At 38.3% G+C, this 22387-nt stretch overlaps 1 protein-coding gene across 2 annotated transcripts in view; it reads left to right on the plus strand.

The window, feature by feature from the left end:
• Window positions 1-22387, plus strand: part of LOC132138834 (cotranscriptional regulator FAM172A homolog) — a 188995-nt gene that overhangs the window by 98789 nt on the left and 67819 nt on the right. For both annotated transcript variants that reach the window (XM_059547708.1, XM_059547709.1), the window contains exons 9-10: window positions 13095-13211; window positions 20112-20196. In XM_059547708.1, the coding sequence (XP_059403691.1) occupies window positions 13095-13211; window positions 20112-20196 (202 nt within the window). The remainder of the gene's footprint in view (window positions 1-13094; window positions 13212-20111; window positions 20197-22387) is intronic.

Raw genomic sequence — 22387 nt, forward strand, 5'->3', positions numbered from 1 at the left:
GATGCCGTTTATTCTATAGATTTTAACCTACTGTGGAAGTCTGCTCGCCTCCGCAATGCTCCTGCAGGGAGAGATGCAAGCTTCCCCTTCTGAACACATAGTCAAATCCTGTTTGAATCTTTTATGAGACCTTAAAAAAAAAAAAAACTATATTTTAGTTATGTACCTGCGGTAAAACATATTACATTTTTTAAGCCCGGGAAGCCGACACTGAAAAGAGATGAACTGTTTTATGTGCCGTTTTAAGGTTTTATGTGCTGTGAATTACAGTGGGTTGTGTGAAATACTGGTGTGACTGTAAAGGAAGCATCAACAGCTCGTGGTGTTCTTTTGATGTCATCTTAAGACATATGACTTTGGTGGTGTGGGGCTGCGTCTCACTGCGGATGCCTGTGGGTTTTTACTGGTCATAAAAGTGCATGTACATACGCACACATACCTGAAGTCAGACGTGTCATAGAGATGGAATCTACACCTCCATGTATTGCCGCGTTTCCACCGCAGGAACTTTACCCAGGAACTAGTGACTTTGGCCTGGTACTCGGTGTGTTTCCACCGCAGGAACCATAACTAAATAAAGTTCCGGGTAAAAAAATGCCCCTCAGAAAGTCCCTGCTGGCAAAGTGGTACTTTTTCAAAGTTCCTGAACTTTCGGGGCGGGACTTGGGCGCTAAACATGCTGATTGGTTGAGTTCACGCAGCATTGGTTGAGTTCAACCACCATTTATTCGGATCATTTTCAAAATATTACTGTTATTGTGTTATGAAATGTAATTTTAAAAGTATTTCAGGCGAGAATGTAGTTGTTTAAAACTCAAATCTGTGGTTTATTTATAAAGACAGCGCCTATTTAAAAATGTGTTTCGCCGATCTCAGAGACGGTCAGCTCCACGCGATCAGCGGGAGCTCAGTGATCATCTATCCGCCGAGAAGCAGCCTCACCTCGACTAGACGTTCTGATGTCTCTTTAGTGGTTAAACATAAAATATAATTCAGCTGCGGGGTAAATCTAACAGGTTATCTTTGGTCTCTATTCAACTTATCTATATGTTAAAATGAAAATAAAAAAGGCAAATTTATATAATATTTTGTTGTAATGGCTGTGTATGTACACATATCCCTGAACTGAGTACATTTCTGCAGCTGTTATGTTAAAATGAAAACGAAAGGAGGCAGTGGTATTTGATATCCTATTTCGTTTTATTGTAAATATACAGAGAGGAAAATAGCAGTAGCCATGGTCAGCTGACTGATGTTATCAAGTACGCTGCTGTTTACAGATTTACTGGATTCGCGTCGTCGCGGACATCACACTCCTGAGGCGAATGCGCAAAGTCTGAACTACCGAGGATGCACGTCCAAAATCAGCGTACTTTGTATTGAGAAACGCGCGCAGATCTACGTCACCAGTCTATTTGCCTAATCTTCCCGGTACTTTACACCTGGGTGGAAACGCAGAAAGCAACAGGTCTGGGGGGAAAAAAGTTCCTGGTACAAATGTTCCGGGTAATTTCGGTGGAAACGCGGCATATGTAAGATGTAGGCCTTCAGTGGAGTGAGATGTTAATATGAGCAATGTGAAAGAGCATTAAATCAGGATGGAAGTATATTACTCTGGAATTCCTCAAGTAAAGGCAAACACTCTACAAAACTAAAGCTTGACATCCTGCGTTCATTTCAGACTTTCTTACTTTTAATCGCAAACTGAAAGTTTCAATTGCATAACTTTCCCAGACTGTAGCTGCAGTTTGTTCTCACATAGACTCACACATGGAGCTGATTCTTAACACATGTCACCAAACCAGAGGTGATAGGGCTTCCATCGGTTTTGGGGAGATGTGGGCAGCGGTTTGATGTTTTTGTTGTTGCACACTAGCAGCAACAACAAGCACACATGGCATGTTGGTCACATTCTGGGGCTTTTGTCACACACACACACACACACACACACATGTTTGTTTTTGTGAAAAGTGGGGACATCCCATAGGCGTAATGGTTTTTATACTGTACAAACTGTATATTCTATCGGCCTTCACCAACCCTAACCCTCACAGGAAACTTTGTGCATTTTTACTTTCTCAAAAAAACTAATTCTGTATGATTTATAAGCGTTTTGAAAAACGGGGACATGGGTTATGTCCTCATAAGTCACCCTCTCCTTGTAATACCTGTGTCATATCCATGTCATTATACAGAGTTGTGTCCTGATATGTCACAAAAACAAGAGCACACACACACACACACACACATACACACACACACACACATATATATATATATATATATATATATGGATAGATAAGGAAGCTTCTGTCTTATTGTGTGTGTTTTTCTTATGGCGAAAAAGTCTGCTTTTATTCTGCCTGCTCTGGCATGCCTTCAAAAAGCATCATTACACTCCATTTCTTATCTTGACAATGTCAGAATTCCTCTATATATACCCTTCCACATCTGCCCCATCCCCATCCCCCTTTCCCTAACCTCTTACCTTATTTTCTCCTCCTTTTCTCCCTCATTTTCCTCCCCCTTCTCTTCATCTCCAGTACGTCCTCCTCAGGCATTTCCACTGTGATGCCACAACTCGATTTACCCCTCATTCCTGTCACTTTTTCTCTCTTAGGGGACACATTCTTGATTTGGACTCATTTCACATTGATAAAAACACTAGGGGGCACTGCTTATCCTTTGTAACTGCTTTTGCATAGACTAAAGTGGATGAGAGCAGTGTAGGTGTGTGTGTGTGGAGAATGAGATTTCTTCATTTGCTATGCCAATCTGCATTCACAGTTGAGCGGGACAGTTTACCCCATAGCTTTTCATTGTCTTTCTCACTAGATGTCTTACCTGTTTTGTACCAAACAGAATTAACTAATGTGATCTTAAAGGATTAACAACTACTTCTTACCCATACGGCTTTTTACTACCTGTATTTTTGGTTTTATCCATCTCAGAGGCCTTCTAACTGACCTGCCGTCTCATATTCCGGTTACATGTGTTCCACACACGTACACATACTAACAATAGCCCAGCGAGTTCATTTGACTCATCGATGACATTTAACTCAAGAGTGCGAGTTAGTCAGCACCTCAGACAACTGATTGCTATTCCGGAGACTTGGAAACTGAGACGCACACAGTCATATTGACATCAAAAAATTAAAAGCAACATAAAATATACTTTATGATTCCTATAATTGACGCAACTCGGTTTGCGAACTCCATGAATATTGCTCTTCACATCCAGAGGCGTCAAACACGACAAAGAACAAAGGAAACAGCAGAAACTAGCTTCTCACTATTATAACCACAGAAGGAAAATTCACAAATGACAAGATAATCACTGCATTCGTACTTACCTTAATCATTACCTAAATGTCTTCTGTGGTTCCAAACTAAATAAATAAATATACTTTTTATTCTTTGTATGTCCTCAGCTGTGGTTAGTAATTACCACACTCTGACAAATCGCTGACAGCAGTTAAATAGTTAAAAAGATAATTCTGCTGGAAGTGGTGTATTGGGGGAAAGGTCAGTCTTTTTTCTATTTGGTACATTGAATCCCTTTCCTAGCAAGATCCAGACTTTGTGCTTGAGTGACATGGGCTTTCTCTGTAATAACATCCAGAGTAATGGGCTATAATAATAGATATTGTTCTAATCAGAAAGTACACTGCTAAGTATACTAATAAGCATTGAACCGACAACCATCAATACGACAGTGCTACTTTTTATTCATTTGAGTGCTAATTACTGCAGTTGGTTTTGAGATACATGTGTATTTGTGTGATTTGTATTAAAAAATCATTACTGTGTTCTTTTTAGAATTCTTTAAAGGAAATTCAGATACTTGTTACTTCTAAGATTGATAACACTCTTGGTGCTATGGTATTTTATTTTTCATGCTAAAGTAATACATTTTGCTTGTCCATTTTTATTTCTCAGACTGTTTTTCAAATCAGGTTTTAAATAAATGAATGAATACTGTTTTGACCCTCAAATTAATAGCAAATTAATTAAATTAAACCGAAATCTAATAGAAAAAATAGAACATTTACATTCTTATTACTTTATATTATAATTAATAGAAATGTGATAATTTTGTAGAAAAAAGTACTTTTCTTTTAGCCTGTGTGTGTGTGTGTGTGTGTGTGTAAAAGAGTGTGTGATGAGGTGGTGAAGGCGTAATAGGTTTTTTCCCTTTTTTTTTGTCTCCAGCCTCTCTCTCACACTCACCCTCTCTTCTCCTCAACACCTGGTTAAAACGTAGCTGGTGGCAATGGGAAGTTAATTTCAGATTGTTATATATTTCCATTAATTTCGACCGTCTGGTGCTGGACTGCCTTTGAGAACAGGGCTATCAGAGGCTCATTTTTGGGGGGTTCAGGAGTTCTTTCCCTTCGGCAAGCTAGACGGAGCTTTAGAAACAGATAGCTGATAGGAGAGCGGTTTCGTCACGTTCATTAGCCATTGGTCCCCATTTTTTTCTCCTCCAACTTGGATTTGTGACTGAAAGGATGGGATGAGTGCCTCAGAAAGTTTAAACAAAACGTCTCTGCTGAGAGCCCATCTGAAAAAGCCCCACAGCTAGACTCAACGCAGAAAAAAGGGGAGGTTTGGCCTGACACTGAGACGGAGGTTTGAAAGCATACATGCACTCGCGCGCACACACACATTAGTGAGAGCTTCTTTCATACACACCCACGTACTTAGAATCATATGCAGACGATATGCAGTTGTAGCATACACACACCTGACCTCCCGGTAAACTCTGAAAAAAGCAAGGAAACTCCCTCAAGGTTTCAAAGAGGCTTAGTATTTTCTTTTCTTCATGAGTGGCTAAAGTGCACACCTTTTTCTTTGTTATTAAAATGTTTTTGTTTCATTACTTCACTTGCTTTTATGTTTTTCCTAGTTAAGAAATACACATTATTAGTGTTATGTCTGGTGGTGGTCTAAAGCAGACATAACATGTAAACATGCACGTATTTAGACAGCAAATATCTGACTTTAAAGTTTTAGCATCTTGTGCCATTTTCCGCTCAGTGTTTAATATTCAGGATTAATTCCCAGGCATAAGCAGCTTTTATTGATATTCTGTCTAAAGTGACCCTATAAGGATTTCATATTCGTTGCGAAGCAGTGTGTACTTAACATTTATCCAAATAATGGTACTTTTATCATTGTGTGTACTCTCTACAGCTGTATTTCTGTCAGACGTGCACTCTGCTCTGCTAGTTTGTCTCGGCGCGCTGACGGCGAGTTGGGCTTTCCTGTAAACACCTCGGGCAGCCTGACCCCTGTCTCTCCCGCCGTCTGCTTGAACCGGCCCTCACCTCCCCGGCTGACAAGGCCCAGCCTGTACGTGTCAGTGGGCGTCTGAGTTATGACAGAGCTGCGTCTCCCTCTTCACTCTATCCCTCTCTGTCCCTCATTCTTCCAGCCGGGAGAGTCAATGATCCAAAACTCTGTTAAAACAGTGTCAGCCCCACATGTGCACTTATAGGGTGTCAGTTTAACCTGCTCAGAAATACTTACTGCTTTTATTATAGCTTATAAATCATTAAGAAAGTTTAATTATACAAAAATTTCATGGTGGGAATGTGCAGGATGACACATGGGAAGGAGAATTTAATGGGCCAGCAAGTCCCAGCACAGAGAGGGCAAATATTGAGGTTAGCTTTCTATTTTATGGCACTGCCGAAAGGCTGAGGGAGACACTTTAGTTGGGTTTTGCCCTGTTGATACACAAACTCTGAAATATACCAATCCCTCGTTTCAGTGTGAGAGCAATATCCACGCCAGATTTGACAGTTTCGGAGGTGATGAAGATGCTGCTGTGATCACACCTTGTACTATTCTTTCTTAAGGAAAATCACCCCTAATTAACAAAGGACTTTAATTAGAATTATTAGACATTTGCGCTCCACAAAAATTATGCCTGTTACTTATTTTGTATCATTTTTGTGGTGTGTTTAGAAGCACTGAGCAATAATGTAATGACTTTAAATGTTTCAGTCTAAATGTCTTTGATTTGATTCCTCTGAAATCATAATACAGATGCATGTTATAAAACAGATGATTATTTATAATATACAATATATTTTAAGTCAAGTCAATACTTGGAAAGGTTCCCACAGTCAAGGAAAACTGGGAAATGTCACATTGTGGAATAGTCCTGCAATTGAAAATTCAATATAAATTCTTATACTTAATAGTAAGGGTGTTGGTATGGACATATGATTGAATTTTGTTTAGAGTTAGAGTTAAATAACGCTACGTTGTCATCGGAAACCTGGAAATGTTTTAAATGTTCAAGGCCTATCAAATACATGAAAATGTATACAATTCCATGGAAACATTATTAAAATGTATATTTCACCAGCTACATACATACATACATATATATATATATATATATATATATATATATATATATATATATATATATATATATAAACAAGAAACAGAAATAAAAGTTGATTTATAATGTTACAAAAGATTTTATGTTTCAAATAAATGGCTACTAAAATTTTTGCTTTGCTGTCACAGGAATAAATGGCATTTTAAAATACATTAAAATAGAAAAAAAAAGTTATTTTAAATTGTAACAATATTTCACAATATGTGTTACTGATTTACTGTGTTTTTGATAAAAATAAATCCATGTGTCTTAACAAACATAACATTTCACAATTTGTAACCGATGAATTAGTAAATTTCAATTACTTTTCTATGAGAATATACTACATGGGAAATTTCATTGGTTAGTAGGTGTGGGAACCTTGCTAATATAATTGATATTGAAATAAGAGATGAGTTGAATCAATGGCATCTGACCAATTGAAAACTATGTAAAATCAACAATTGCCCACCAACAGTTCGCCGGCTGAATGAGCCGCACTACATGTGAGGATACTAACAAAGAGTGAAGAAACAAAGGGAGAGTTTGCTGTGATGATACGCACTCCCACACTTGTCGGTGAAGTGTGCAGACTCCGCTCTCTCTCCAGGGTTCAAGGCATTGCAGGATCAATGCAGAACGGGTCCAAAATGAGGGGCCCCATCAGCCTTTTTATCATCCAATCCGAGATCTCTCCTTATGGGCCCTGTGCCAGGCACAACTGCTCCGGGGCCTCTCTCTTTCTCTGATGAGCACAGAATACACACACACACTGCTTGTGCACTGTCTGTGTGTTTTATTCTCTATCATTATATTTTCGGCATGTTAGATATTTGAAGTTGAAGCATATCGTCGTATCTCCTAACTTGCCTCAAGCCATCATCAGGTTAGTTAACCACTTCAGCTGTTATTTTGATTTTTTGAGAATTAGACATATGCAATATTGGACCCACCGGTGGGTCCCCAGAGTTGATGTGGTTAAAGTCCATTACTTGAGTTCATTTACAACTTTTTGTTGTGTCAAGAAGACCTACAGTACTATATCTGACAAAAATGTACTGTGGTAAATGAATGGTATCAAACGGTAATACCTGTCAAAAAACTTGGTAGTTTGATGGTACTGTTTGGTAACTGTAGCATGAAATGTCAATGAGGCCTCAAAAAGCTGCAAGCTTCAGGAGTCGCCTGAGTGTGGCCTTTATTCGACATTGACTGATGCCCAAGCATACCCCTCCCTTGTGCCCCCTTCACTTGCTCTTTCACTTATCCTGCCCCCATGTTTCCCTCTTTCCTCTTGTTTTCCATGAGTGCAAGCTCGACACAGCACTGCTGCCTTTCCTGGCATGCTGCTCCTCATCCTCTCGCTTTTGTTTCCAGTAGGTGTCAAACGCTCACCGCTTGTGCTGTGTCAGTAAATATTTACTCGGCTTCCTTTTCCTCGCCCGCCTTTGCTGACGTGTGTATGTGTGTGTGTCTGGCCATGTAGAGTCGCCTGCTTGCCCCATCTCCGTTCACAAGGGTCCACTGATACCCCATTCTGGCCCAGCCTTTCCGGGACAACACTGGACAATGTCATCCTTTGCACGTGCCGTTCCACTCAGCGACAGGAAGTAGAAGGGGAAGTTATCACTATTCGCTGTCTACTTACTAGCATCCATAAATCTAAAACTGCCTGTTGTGGCGCCTATAAATGCACACTTGCATAGGAATATACTCTTGGCTGGACACTCACAGGGGTTAGATATATCCACACCAATGCATACGCTGCCTCCCCAGGGCCTCATAGTGTCCTGGTGCTTAGGGTTTCCTTCCTGCCCCAAAGACAAAGGCCGGGCAGGCACTGAGGCCCAGGCTTCAAAGCAGGGGAAAGTGTGAGTGTTGTCTCTTCCTGTGCAGGGTGTCGGAGCTCCAGGGGCAGCTGCCACTGTTTTCTCAGCTCGAGCGCGGGGCCAGAGGAATGAGGGCTGGCCTGTGCCCTCTTGGACCTGGAGAATGAAGAAAAGCCAAAACTTTCCAGCTCCTTTGGAGCCCCTCTTTGCTCCAGAGGTTAGATGTCTTAGTTGGGTCAGCACAATGCGAGAGAAGGACGCTGAGATTAAGTTTATCATGACACTGCTGAACTATCAAACCAAAGAGCATTTATTTTAAAGAAACAACACATGCAACTGTTATATTATTCAAAATTAAGATAAAGATATTAAACACTACTGAGTTGTCAGACATGTTGTGGATTATGTTCATAGCTTAAAATAGGATGTACTTTTACACTAGTAACTACTAGGGCATAATACAAAAATGGAGCAACTGGCCCCAGTTAAAAGTAATTTGAGGAAAAGGGTAGCATCATTTGTTTGTAGATCCAGCTTGGCCTGTCTGATCCTGCTGTATATACCAAATTTGTTAGATTCTTTGACATTGATACATTTATAAGTTTAGCTTACTTTACAGTCCAAATACTTTTTAGGGCCAGTGTATAAATTTGCCAAGACATACTGTTGTTGTGTGGATGTGCATGTATGTAGCTCTGCGCAGTGTTGGCCCTCGCTCACTGGTCGTAATTGGACAGTTAATCAATCAAATATTTAAGCTTCATTTTACCACACAGTGGGATGTCCAGATTATGGAAGCAGTTTGGATGCATTAGCCTGGACTCAGCACCGATTTTAACAGCATGGCTTCCTGAATCAGCCCGCATCGGGATTTGCACACACATCTGCATGAGTGTGTGCATCCACAGTGTCTTCCCTCACGATGGTAATTGCCTCTTTTTTCATGGTGTTTTTTGTTAGTAAGTCCGTTCCTTTTTAAAAGCCCATGTTATTTATTTATCTCTTCGCTACTTTATTCCTCCCTCATTCTTCTGGGAATGTGTTGAGAGTTTTTTTTCCCCTGCCTCCAGGGACGCCATTGTGGATTACCATTCAGTTCTCACCTAATTATCTGGTGACTTGCACTGCCTTTGACACGTAATTATCAAAGCCCTAAATAATTGTCTTATTGCTTGTGTGTTTGCATGTAAGTCTTATGAAGAGCGTTCGCTTTTGTCACCAGGATGGCTGAAATGGCGGAGTATTTATCGCCGCGCGAGAGTCGCCTCCCAGCCTTTCTTATCGTTAAACTCTCCTCTTTGCCTGTGTGTGTGTGTGTGTGTGTGTGTGTGTGTGTGTTTCACACTATTCTGTGTTCGAAATGGAGGGACAAATAAAGAAGCGCTTCCAATTGCGGTCAGCTTCATTAAGGAAAATGCGATTTCCAGCAACTGAAGTCCTGCAAATTAGCTTACTACGTGATGTGAAGCCACTTAAAGTGCTAAATGCTGTATTTTACAGTAGAGGTCACTGAAGAGGTCAAACAGAGGGAGAGTGTGAGACTGGGGGAGGAGGGTAAGGATATATGTCAACCGGGATATTTTGTCCTCATCAGCCGCAGGATTTAGCCAATATCGGAAAGACCATTTCGGCTAGCTGGTCAAAAATCATCCTTGTGTCTTTAATTGGGTTTCTACTGATTGGGGTTTCATAGCAACTGGGCTGTGTAGAAAAAGATGGATTAAGAGAACAGCCATAATGGAGCTTATCTGGAGAAAAGGAAGGGAAATCTGCTGTCTTCAGAGGTTTCCCGCTGGCAGTCCTTGATACTGTTTGACCGAATGTCACAACAGACCATTTACCACATCACCTAGAATAAGCAATATATAATAACAACCAGCCCATACCAACTCCTGCCTGAGAGAATTGTGCTGGCTTTATTATAGTATTCTCTAGGTAACACTGAACTGATTTTCTTCCAACCTTTCTGATAAAGGGGTTTATTCGAATTTTGGGGTCGGTACATTTAAAAAAAAGTTTTTGAAAGAACTCTCTTATTCACACCAAGGCTGCATTTATTTGATCAAATGTATGATTGACTGTAATATTGTGAAATATAATTATAATTTAAAATAAATGTCTTCTATTTTAATATTTATTTATTCCTTTGAAAGCAAAGCTGAATTTTCAGCAGCGTTTGATCCAGTCTTCAGTGTCACATGATCGTTCAGAAATTATTGTAACATGTTGATTTGGTGATTTCAAAATATTTTCTATTATAATCAATGTTGAAAACAAAAGTTTTGCTGCTTAATATTTGTGTGGATAATGATGAATTCTTTGCTGAACAAAAAATTTAATAACATTTTTTATTTAAAAAAAAAAAAAAACGGCTATATTTGCATAATGAATTGTGATTTGTCTTCCTTGCAGTTTTTAACCATTTACAGCTACTTTTTCACTGCATAGTAACTAAGTGTTGATTCTTGTGAGCAGCCGACTGAAACAACCACAGATGCAGCATTTTATTATTTTACAAAACCTAAAACTATAACACTAGTTTTTGTTGCTTTTCGAGCACTGTTAGCTTCTTCAGAAAATGTTAATTTCAATGATAACACAGTCATGTTGAAAATGAGAGAGTGGTGTTTTCGTTCCATCTCTGAGGCTGGATGTCATCACCGTCTCGTTGCTGCCTCCATCGCACTTTCACCTCTCCCCCTGTCTCTCCTCCTCAAGCCAGATGCTCAAGTGTAAAGAAGAGGGCAGAAGTGAGATAGCAAATGTTTCAACATCTGTCTCTGTTGGTTTTAGTGCAACAAGTACTTCCACATGTTTGCTTTTTCTTCGCACTGTTTCTGGGCAGGAGGTTGATGAGCACAGCTGCCCGGTTTCTTTCTTTTATGGTTACAGACCAGCTGAGAGAGCGGCTCACGTGGTGCTATAATGCTTAAGCTAATGTACAGAGGAATGTAGATTATGAGGGTTTTAAGGCTTTGGTCCCATGCGTGCCATCATTCTTGCTTGCAACATTGAATGGCCTGACAGTACATTATTTATTTTTTCATTGGTTCATATGTTCTTTTAATAATTTCAGTGCTTGGCTGTGCCCACAGGACATTTCGAGTTTTAGGTTTACAGTAACAGGCGCTCTGAAGTTATATGTGTGGGTAAGACAGTTGCTGACAGCATGTGTGGAGCACATAGACTGTCACTGAAGGACATCAATCAGAACAGTGTGATGCTGTAAAGCTAATACACATGTTTCAGTTTTCCCAATGGAAAACATCACAGATTCAAACACATCAAAGCTGCTCTCTGTCATTTTCCTCTTCGTATCCAATGCCCATGTTTGCTTTGAGGTTGTGTTTACATGATTTTGTCAGGCTGTTTGTCATGGAATGAGTGAATCATGCCATTAAATACCATTACAGCCGTTTTGTGTGTTTTAAATATTCATGCATAACATTTCCATATTAGCAGCAGTATTGTACAACACTTTCCACCAACAGCAGAAAACAGGGCCTTATTTATTTATTTTTTGTATTTTTAGTAGACAAATTAAAAGGAGATGCTTACACTTCAGGAGATTTTGATCATCAAAGCAAATATTACATTAAATAGTGTTTATTTTATGTATTACAGCTTGTTTTTAAACCTTTTTTTCACCAGTAAACTTAAAACAGAAATAAAAATATGCATTTAATAATTTGATAATAATAACATTTAATGAATAACATGAATATAATAATAATAATAATAACAAATTAATTAATAGAAAATTAATTCTGTAACACATTTGAATAGCTAAATTTTACAAATCCATTAAAAAATACAAAGAAAAAAAATAGAAAATGGAATATTATTTACTTGCCCTGCTATAGAATGTACTGAAATATTCTTCTTGTACAGTTACTTTTAATATTACAATTTATGTTTCATAGTAGTTTCTATAAAATAAAAAAAATGATGACAACAGCATCTCAAGAATTGCTCGAAAGTCTCATTCTCTGTTTGTTTTTTTTTATTTCAAGTGCTTTTTAAAACTATGTATGTCTGGAACATATTTAGTTACCTTTCCAAATTCCCAACTCTGTCTTAACTGACACTTTTAGTAGTTTTTAAAAGGGTGAATTTGCTGGCCTCCTGGGTATCATTGAAACAGGAAGACATTTTAGCCATGCATGTTTCAGTCACTCCATGTGTGTGTGTGCGTGTGTGTGTGTGTGCACGAGCTGCCATGTGCTTCCTCCCCTTTTCTTCAAGAGGATGCTCCTGAGAAAAGCTTATCAGTGGTGTGATGTATTAGTCCTTAGTGCCTTAATAGATTCCATTTATCTCTATACAGTTCCTCTAATTTAAATGGGCTTGGGGAATGTATTAAAATGACTATGGACACTTTGATGTAGCACCAGGCCAGGTGTGGCTCCTGTAAAATGGATCACGTAAAGTGATTGTTAACCTATTGTTGTCAGACCGACCCTTTTTCTCTAGCAATTTATCTTGAATGGAATAGTTAGCATGACAGGCTAACTCCTTTGAATTGCTCACAATCTTAAATACAAGGATCAAAAGAAGCACCCCTTCACATGTTAAAGGTTTTTGCATTTATTTTACATTTAAGACTGTAATGTCAGAAATGCATTGCAGACCACATTCTGTAGTGTTTAACCCATTAGCACTGACAGAAAACACATGATGGTATTTTGAAATATACCATGGTTACTGAACAATGACTTTGACAGATACATTTCAGTTTATGATACACTGCAAGATATATTTCTGTTAATAAAAACTGAAATGCATCGTAGATTTGGATGATCCTGTAGCTTTTTTTGAAACCATGATATCATATGCTATTTGCTAATGTATCTCTCTCCCACTCAGATGATTCAGCGAGAAGCGGAAGTGAAGAATCGTATCCGTGCGGTGGCCATGACTGACTCTGTCCATAACGTCTGGCACCAGGAAGCCAACAAGTCCATTCGGGACTGGCTCAGAGAGGTACAATCTTCCATCAACCAAATGTGCCAAAATCTTGATGTTCCCAGTATCAGTAGCGGCCACACAGCTCAGCTCAAACAGCCTGGCATTTCATTCAGCGAGTATTCACAGGAGTCACGGAAAGCCAATAGTTTGTTTTTCATCCCACACTCTTGTTTGTCTGTTTGGGCAGATGTCAATAAGAAATCAAAACCAAACACAGCCGCACGCAGGCAGATGCTCTGTTAGTGTGTCAGTTTTATTTAGTTGCTGCCCTTTCATCGATGACCTAGAGTCCAGAGCCAACACCTGGGAACACTCAATATGCACATAAATATGAGAGAGTGGATCCCAAGCCATGGCTACAGGGGAGCCAGCCATGCAAATGCCAAGCGCAAACACACGCCATCACCTCTCACCCGCTTTCTCTGTGAACAGCGGACCACCCAGCACACCAGAAGAATGTCTTTCAATCCTTTGTCTTTGCTTATCTGCTTTGCTCTGTCAAATGTTTGCTTGCTTTGGTGATTTTTTGTTTTGTTTTGCTTATTATAGTTTGTCTTTGGTCTTGGGCTCTTCCTTTGTCTTTTTCATCTTGTCAAGTTCTTTCTTTCTTTCTTTCCTTCTTTCTTTCTTTCTTTCTTTCTTTCTCTGATGTGTGCAAAAGTGTCAACATAGTGGAATTGGAATATTAGGGAATTTATTTGTGATTTTTGCCCTGAATAAGGAGTCTATCAAAAATAGGAACACGTTGTCGTTGATTTGTTGTTTCTTATACGGTCCGGTGGTGTGACTTATACTAGAGACATGAGGAGGAGACAGACCACACGCAGAATAATAAATGTGAAAATATGTGTTATGCTTGATATGACTGTATGCTGTAGTAAGAGAAGTCCTGCCTTTAGGTTAAAAGAATCTGAAAATACAGCTGTTTTAGTGTGATTTGGTAAAATTATTTTTACTTGCCCTCATGTTTTTCCAAACCTGTATGACTTTATTTCATCTGTGGAACATAAGATACAAAGCACAAAGATATTTTAAAGAATGTTTTTGTCTATACAATAACAGTCAATGGGGTCCAAAACAACACTGACCTTGACTGTATAGACAAGAAATATTTTCAAAAATTGCTAAATGTCTTATTTTGTGTTCCACAATTTAGGTTTGAACTGACATAAGGACTAAGTAAATAATGATAATTTAAAATGTTTTGGCTGAACTATCCAGTTAAGTGACTTGCTTGCACAGACTATTGTTAACGGCATAAGAAATGATTTTGTATGTTCACACGCACATGCAAGTACTGCCATACATAGAGAACACCGAAATATAAATTTGTCAGGGGGCCAGATTAACACAGATGAGATTGAACATTTTATTTAATTGATTTTCAGATCTAATTCATCCCAATAATTGAAGCCAGAGGGTGGACTCTCACTTCAGGAATGTTAACGTCACTTTTTTCAGTCCTTTTGTGTCACCCATTAACCCCCTAATCCTTTTTACTCATGAAGGAATTGGGACACAAGTTGTGTAAAGGCCTTCATATTTCACACTCCCTGTGTCTCCACTGTAGACCGGTTTTTAATCAGGGTCATGCCCCCATCCCCTTTCATAGTAACATCCATAGCAATCATGATTTGGACATTATTCAGGTTTGAGATCACTGTTTCTGGCCAGGCAGGTATCTCTGTAGGGGTTTGCTGGAGGTGATGCTCCGTTCCTTGCACAATCGTGAGCTCTTTCATGCAGGGGGTGGTAATTCCCCTTCTCCTCCTGAGGGAGGTGGAGATGGAGGGATGAGAGCCAAGAATTTTCAGGGATTTTCAGGACGAGACCACAGTAGGACAGGTGATGTGGCGATAATGGGGCAGACTAAGGGCATATGAGGGAGAGAGAGGGGGAAGGGAAGACACGGGGGAAGACAGACATAAACAGCAACTTGGAGGATGAGATTCCCTTGGGAAGCAGTGGTACAGTATATACTGAAGGGGAAGAAACAGTGAGAGAAAATCTCCTAGGACATAGAGAGAGAAGAAAGAAATAGAGTGGAGAAATATACATTGTCCATTAGAATATCTGCATTGGCTGTCAACCTACAGTGATGGAAAGATAAATGTCAAAACAGCCAAAAATATAAACACATCATACTAAAGCATACTAGTAGAGAGAGACATAGACCTAACACAGCAGCAAACGAGCAGACATCTACTCTCATCTGTACTCTAAAAAACAACAAGTACATCTATTCCAGTTCAATGTGGATAAATGGAAACTACATAAAAAAAAAAACACATTTCGACCAAAATTCCCCTAAATGTTGTCCCAGCTAGTCAAAAGGTTTTCAGTCCAAAGATTGATCAAATTGAACAGTATTGCTGAAATATTAAGGGTTTGTGAGTTCCCAGCATACACTCCGGCATGAATAAATTATGCAGTTACTGATAAAGGATTATAGTTTTTTTTTCTATTTGCTGAACTTTTTATTCAAAACTTTTGTTTTTGTTTTGCCATTATTATTAGATATTTGTTGTTTTAAAAAGATATTTCACCCCAAAAAAGGAAATTCTGCCAACATTTACACATCCTAATGTCATTATATAACACTTTGGTTATTCTTCAAATCACAGTTTAAGATATTTGTAATAAAACCTACAGTCCCTCCATTTAAAATCCAGTTAAACAACACTAAGAAGCTCCAAAAAGGTCATAAAGGCACCGTAAATTGAATCTATATAAATCAGGTTGTTTAATAAGTCTTGTGAAGAGATACGATCGCTATTAATGATGAACAGATTTAATTTTGGCTTTTATTCACATTTAAATAAACATACATAGAGAACTACTGAGGTTTGTTCTAGCGTGTGACACACACAAGATTCCATGTTTACCACTCTTTGGTTTGGAATGACACAAGGGTAATTAAATAAGAGTTTTAATCTGATCTTTTTTTGTTGTTGTTGTTGATTGTCACTGTTCTTGAGGTTTGTGTGTGAAGAGTTGAGGTCTTTGTACAACCCTCTAAAACTTTATCCCAAATATCTTGGCTTTTTAAAGTGATTTGTTTCTGAGACGTAAAGTGTTTTCTCTACATTTTCTTTTGACAGTATATTTTCAAAATGAGCAGTTTGGCCATCTGGCAGCATGTTGACACTTGTCTGTCTTGTTGAATACAGTGGATGAGGTGTGATATACCACAGTGCAATCAGGATGGATTGAGCAGAATGCGGTATGTTAAAGGGCAGCTAAAGGGTAGGAGGCCAGACGCAGAGATGCTTAATAAGTGCAGGTAGGAGAGGGCACTCTTAGCGGGATCCAACACCTGTCTTCAGTTTACCTTCTCTAACTGGGCCATTAGGAGACTGCTTAGAGTCCCACCATGCTCCAGCACCCCATCTCCTGGGCCAGAAGAGCCGGGAATACCACAACCATATGGCCCTGATTAATGCTGATTGGCCTCACCGTAGCCTATTATCACTCATTTGTGTCCGTTTGTCGGTTTTCATTTCATGCAGCTTCAGCTGAGATTTGGAGGTGATGCATAAATGGTTAGCGCAGTGGCCATTCGTGTACATTTCCATCACAGAGCATTCAAAAACTCTGACAAATAGTTTTATTTTCTTATTTGTCTGGAAAATATATCGAACGATATGATCCTGCGCATCTCATCAGTAAAGTCATTTCCGTGATTAGCGGTAAATCCCCATCACCAGCTTTCAAATGGATCGGCAGTTAATACACAGAGCCGTAGTTCACTGACAAGCTACGCTGTATCGATTTCATTATTGAAGATGAATCGCCTTCGATAATGAACTCGATACAGCGTAGCGTCTGGAAAATATATCGAACGATATGATCCTGTGCATCTCATCAGTAAAGTCATTTCCGTGATTAGCGGTAAATCCCCATCACCAGCTTTCAAATGGATCGGCAGTTAATACACAGAGCCGTAGTTCACTGACAAGCTACGCTGTATCGATTTCATTATTGAAGATGAATCGCCTTCGATAATGAACTCGATACAGCGTAGCTTGTCAGTGAACTATGGCTCTGTTTGTTAACTGCCGCTCCATTTGAAAGCTGGTGATGGGGATTTACCGCTAATCACAGAACCGACTTTACTGACGAGATGCACATAATCATATTGTTTGATATATTGTCCTTCCCTAACCCATCATTAATTAATAATTAAAAGTGCAGTAAACAGTAAAACTCTTTTCACAACAAACCAGTGAATTTATGATTACGGTAATAAACTAAAATTGTTAAACCCTTAAGGGAGAATAGGGGAGCGCTTAACTTAAAGCCTATTTTTCTCTACTAGACTACAAATGGAAGACTTAAACATATATTTGTTCATCTAATTTGTCTAATTAATTATTTGTTTTTACTTGTATTATCAGGCCCTTCTATTAAATGCTTTATTAGCTAAAGGGCCTTATTACGAGGATATATATGGATTAAATTAAAAAACTACAAGCGATCAGATTAAAAAAAAACAAAAAAAAAAACAATTGGAACACTTCCAAAAGTCTGACCCAGCTTCACTATCTCAAAAATCCTTTCACCATTCTTGGTGTTTTATCTGTTCTTTTAAAGCTATGTCATCTTCTTACATAGTGGCCTTGGCTTTCTGTTGCATCTAAAAGTCTCCCTGGCACATCAGCCAGCCCTGAAAAATCTGTTGAAGCCTCTTCCCACCCCCCACCTCTTTGCCACTCACTGGCTGGGACTCCAGTCTTTGAAATTCCTTCCCTTGCTTCCAGCCCAGCTGACATCTTTCTCCAGACGGCATGAATTAAGATTGTACAATAAGACACTTGATGCAGCAGTCAGGGAGTGCTCCTCTCACTGGCCTGGCTCCATGGTGCACAACTAGGACAGCAGGAATTCTAAAAATACACAATGCATGCCTTTTCATTCCAGTGGCAGTTGTCTTCAAGCTCCTATGCTTAGGTTGAGTCATTTTACTTTAATGGCAATGTGCAGGTCCTTTTCCAGACTATTAAAGTGAAATAACTGAACATAAATATAGGATCCTGATAAAAATCCTAATTTTAGATGAACATTTCAGATGGCACTTAGAGGCTTTTGCATCTGAACTCTTCACATATATATATATATGTATGTATATATGTATATGTATATGTATATATATGTATATATATATATATATATATATATATATATATATATATATATATATATATATATATATATATATATCATATATACATATACATATATATATATATATATATATATATATATATATATATATATATAATTACAAAAAAAAAAAAAAAAAAAACAATATCAAATCTTAAAAAAATCCCAATGTATTAAGTTTGTGTATTTATAGTTCAAAAGATTGAAGCCAGTATTTTTTTCTTATTGGTAATAAATTTAAATTAATTCATTTGTATTTTCATTAAGCAAGTATGCATCAAATTGATCAAAAGTGACAATAAATGTTTTTTACGTTGTTACAAAAAACATTTGGTTTTTGAAGGGTCATGTGACACTGAAGACTGGATCAGTGTTTGCTGAAAAATCTGATTTGCCATCACAAAAATAAATTACATCTTAAAATATATTAAAATAGAAACAGTAGTATTTTAAATTCTTATAATATTTTACAATATTGTTGAGTAAGACTTCACATTTTTGAATGGCAGTGTATATAAAAATACCAAAGATTTTAGGCACTCCACGTAACGCTGTGCCTAAGAAAATCTTTTAACTTTGATATTCACTGTCATGAATGGCCTTGTGGCTTATTACTGTATTAAAGAATGTCTTTATTTGTGGATCTGTTTCCTGTTGAGAGTATTTGCATTATTGTTAATGTTTATACTTCTGTTATCTACTGTCATCAACTTTAGACCGCTTACATCCAGTATTTGTTGCAGCCACTACCACCCTAGACTTCAGAATCATGCCATTTCTTGAATCGATTTATCATTATAGACATTATTATGAGTTAACCAAGGATGCCAAGGCCCAAAATTTTGATGGAATTAAAAATAAAATCCCTGTGCTTCCCAGTATATACCCCTTCCCTGTTGGCCATACAGGGTCCCTGTTGGGTGGCAGTGTGGTGACCCCTAAGGTGACACAGGGATCAGAGGTGAAGGAAGTTGACAGGCTGAGGTGTGATTTGACCTGTGGCTCTGTCGTGTGTGCTTATGTATCCAATTGTCTTTTGCGGGGTGTCTAGGGTGGTGGAATCGTCCCTCTCTGCTCTGTCAGGGGAGGTTGTCTTGGGAGTTAGTTGAGGGTTAGATAGCATTGTGTTTGTGGATATCTGTCTGTGTTTCTGTCCATGTCTATGTGTGGACGGGTGGGTTGCAGTCCCTTCGGCAGTGGTAATGGCTGACAGTGCTATGTCTGAGAAAGTAAACAACCCTAGATAAGCAGCGCTTCACAAGGACGCCAGCTGCAATACACTAATCTCGCTTGAATTTCTCTGTCTTCTATTCAGCATGTTTTATCTTATCTCCAGACCCCGCTTTTCCATGCATGTCTTTATAACTTTTTTCAACTCTGCTCCCCATCTAAACAGTACGATTGTTTCCATAATACATGTTCTATCAGCATGCATTTAGTGAAAAAGTCAAATACATTATTAGCTTGAGGGTATGATTATTTTCACAACCAAACATGCCTAATTAGACTTGTTTTAGCTGAAGACCAACACCCTGTGTTGAAGATTGAGTCAAGAAATGGTGTCTCAGGGGACAGGCCGATGACATTGGGAGCTTTGGCGAAGTCACTAGGCCAAGAAAACGCTTCTCGGAGGACCACCAGTGGTGTGCCTGCTCCTGCCTAACATAAAAAGTCAAAACTGTCAGTGTGAGATGTCTCTAAGGTACCTAATTGCTTGCTCCTTTCTCCCTCCCCTTTTTTTCCCTCTCACAGCACTGCTGTAACTGGGTGTCGAGTCCTGAGCCCCTGGATACTCTGGTGGACCCCATGCTTAATGACTGCCCTCGTGTTTCAGCAGGTAAGCAACCACATCTGCACCACAGTCTGCTTTTCGCCTCTTTTACCCTTTACTCATTGGAAACCAAGTCTATTTTTAGAACAAAGGTGTCCAATCCTGCTTAAGAAGGGCCACTATCCTGCAGATCCTGCAGACTTCAACCAGCTAATGAAGGTCTTCAAGATCACTACAAACTTCCAGATGTTTTAGGGGAAGGTTGAAGATGAAGTCTGGAGCTTATTGGCCCTTCATAAGCAGGATTGGACACCCCTGTTGTAGGATATAAAAGCACTTATATCATAGGAAAAGCTTGCCAAATCAAGCTTTTGCTTTGTTTTAATGGCCCCCTATGGATGAAATTGGACAAAATTTGGTGTATTTATTAACAGTGTCCTGATTTCTGTTTGTACTACATTTTGTTAGGTTTGAACTTTGCGTTCAAAAGATATTAAATTGTCATTGTGGACCATTCACAAAAAAATATTGTGCATTTTGGTAATATTCAAAGAGATGTGAAAGACAATGTGATAGGGATAGGTTACAATGGTTGACTCCAATGGCTGACTAGTTCCTTAAGTGAAGTTGACTGGTGTGTCAGTTTTTATTTATTTATAGGTTCTTTAAGTAGTGCTGTTAGACAGTATAAATGTTAAAATTCCCTTAAAAGCACCAGTGTTTTAGCCATGCACATTCAGACGGATGTCTCGGGACACAACCTTTGAAATCCTAGTTTTTTTTATTTATTATTATTATTATTAAAATGTGTATATTTTAATCATGCATCAGTGTTTTCAAATAGTTAAGTTTGTCCCTCTAGCCTTGGTTGTTTTTAGTATTTTGAGGCATGACCTCAAATCAAGATTACAGCTATAATCTATAATCCAGAGCAGGGGGATGATGAGGTTGACCTGACCATCACCCCTGCACTAAAAAGGTGAAGAGCTGCCCATACTTTAACTTGGCTTTGTGAGATGTTATACTGTCTGACAGTATGATATATACTGTCTGACTCATTTGATATTTTCATTTGTGCTTTTGTAGCGAGGACAATATTTCCCTGATTTTACTGCAATCTGGATTTGGGGTCAGGGTGGGTTGGGTATTATCCAAGTGAACCATCTTTGAACTTTGTCAGCTTTTGTTTTTGTGCACGCCAGTTCCAGTTCCAAGTTTAAATTTTTACCCATCTCCTACATTTCTGGAGAGCTGTGATGCAATCTTTAATGGATCTTGTTTTGTGCGTCTCTTGAGTGTCACAATTATTATTCTTCCCCAGATCAATGCAGCCAGTCTCAGTTATGGTTGTGATGTTGACAAGTCCAATATAAACACAATAAAAGAATAATAATATTCTGTCATCATCAGCAAGATTTATCTCTGACCTATTAATTTGAGACTTGATGGTTTAGTTTTCTAACTGAGATGCAAGAAATGCATGGGGTCTTGACTCTCACATTTTAGGGCACAGAATTCTTATGATTTATATTTTGTTATTACTTATTAGTCCTTAAGATTTACAATTTAATAGCAAACCAAGAACATATGCATTATTACAAAGCCTGGTATTTAACTGTCAGTATATTTGATTAATACACTTTTTTTTGTACTCAAAAAATATAGATTTTTAATTAGGAAAACTTTTAGAACGTTACAACGAAGTGGTTTTCCTGTAGGCTCCTCTAGCTGATCCCCACAATTAAGTTGATTTTAGGTTTATGTGTGATTCCCACACACAGTCCTTTTTTTACACACTGTGTGGCAATGTTTTCATGAAAGCTATGCTGGTTTTACTTGTGCAGGTGGGTGATGTCAAGACATATAGCAGCTTGTCTGTTACACTTAATCATCTATGAAGCCATGCTGGTACCAGCTTACCATGCTGGTATTTTGTATGCTCGTGTGTGGGGATATTATACACTTTTGTGTTTGGAAAGGGAAGGACATCTAAAGTCTCTGTTTTTTTGTTCCCAACATGATAAACGTCGGAGCCTTCTTCCACCCGCCTGGAATTTTCCCTATATATATATATATATATATATATATATATATATATATATATATATATATATATATATATATATATATATATATATATATATATATATATATATATATATATATATATATATATATATATAATTTTTTTTTTTTTTTTTTTTTTTTTTTTTTTTTTTTTTTTTTCCTTTTCTCCCTCGTTCAAAAAGAAATCTTC

This window comes from Carassius carassius, chromosome 4 (genome assembly GCF_963082965.1).
Source record: "Carassius carassius chromosome 4, fCarCar2.1, whole genome shotgun sequence".
In the NCBI taxonomy this organism is placed as follows: Eukaryota; Metazoa; Chordata; class Actinopteri; order Cypriniformes; family Cyprinidae; genus Carassius; species Carassius carassius.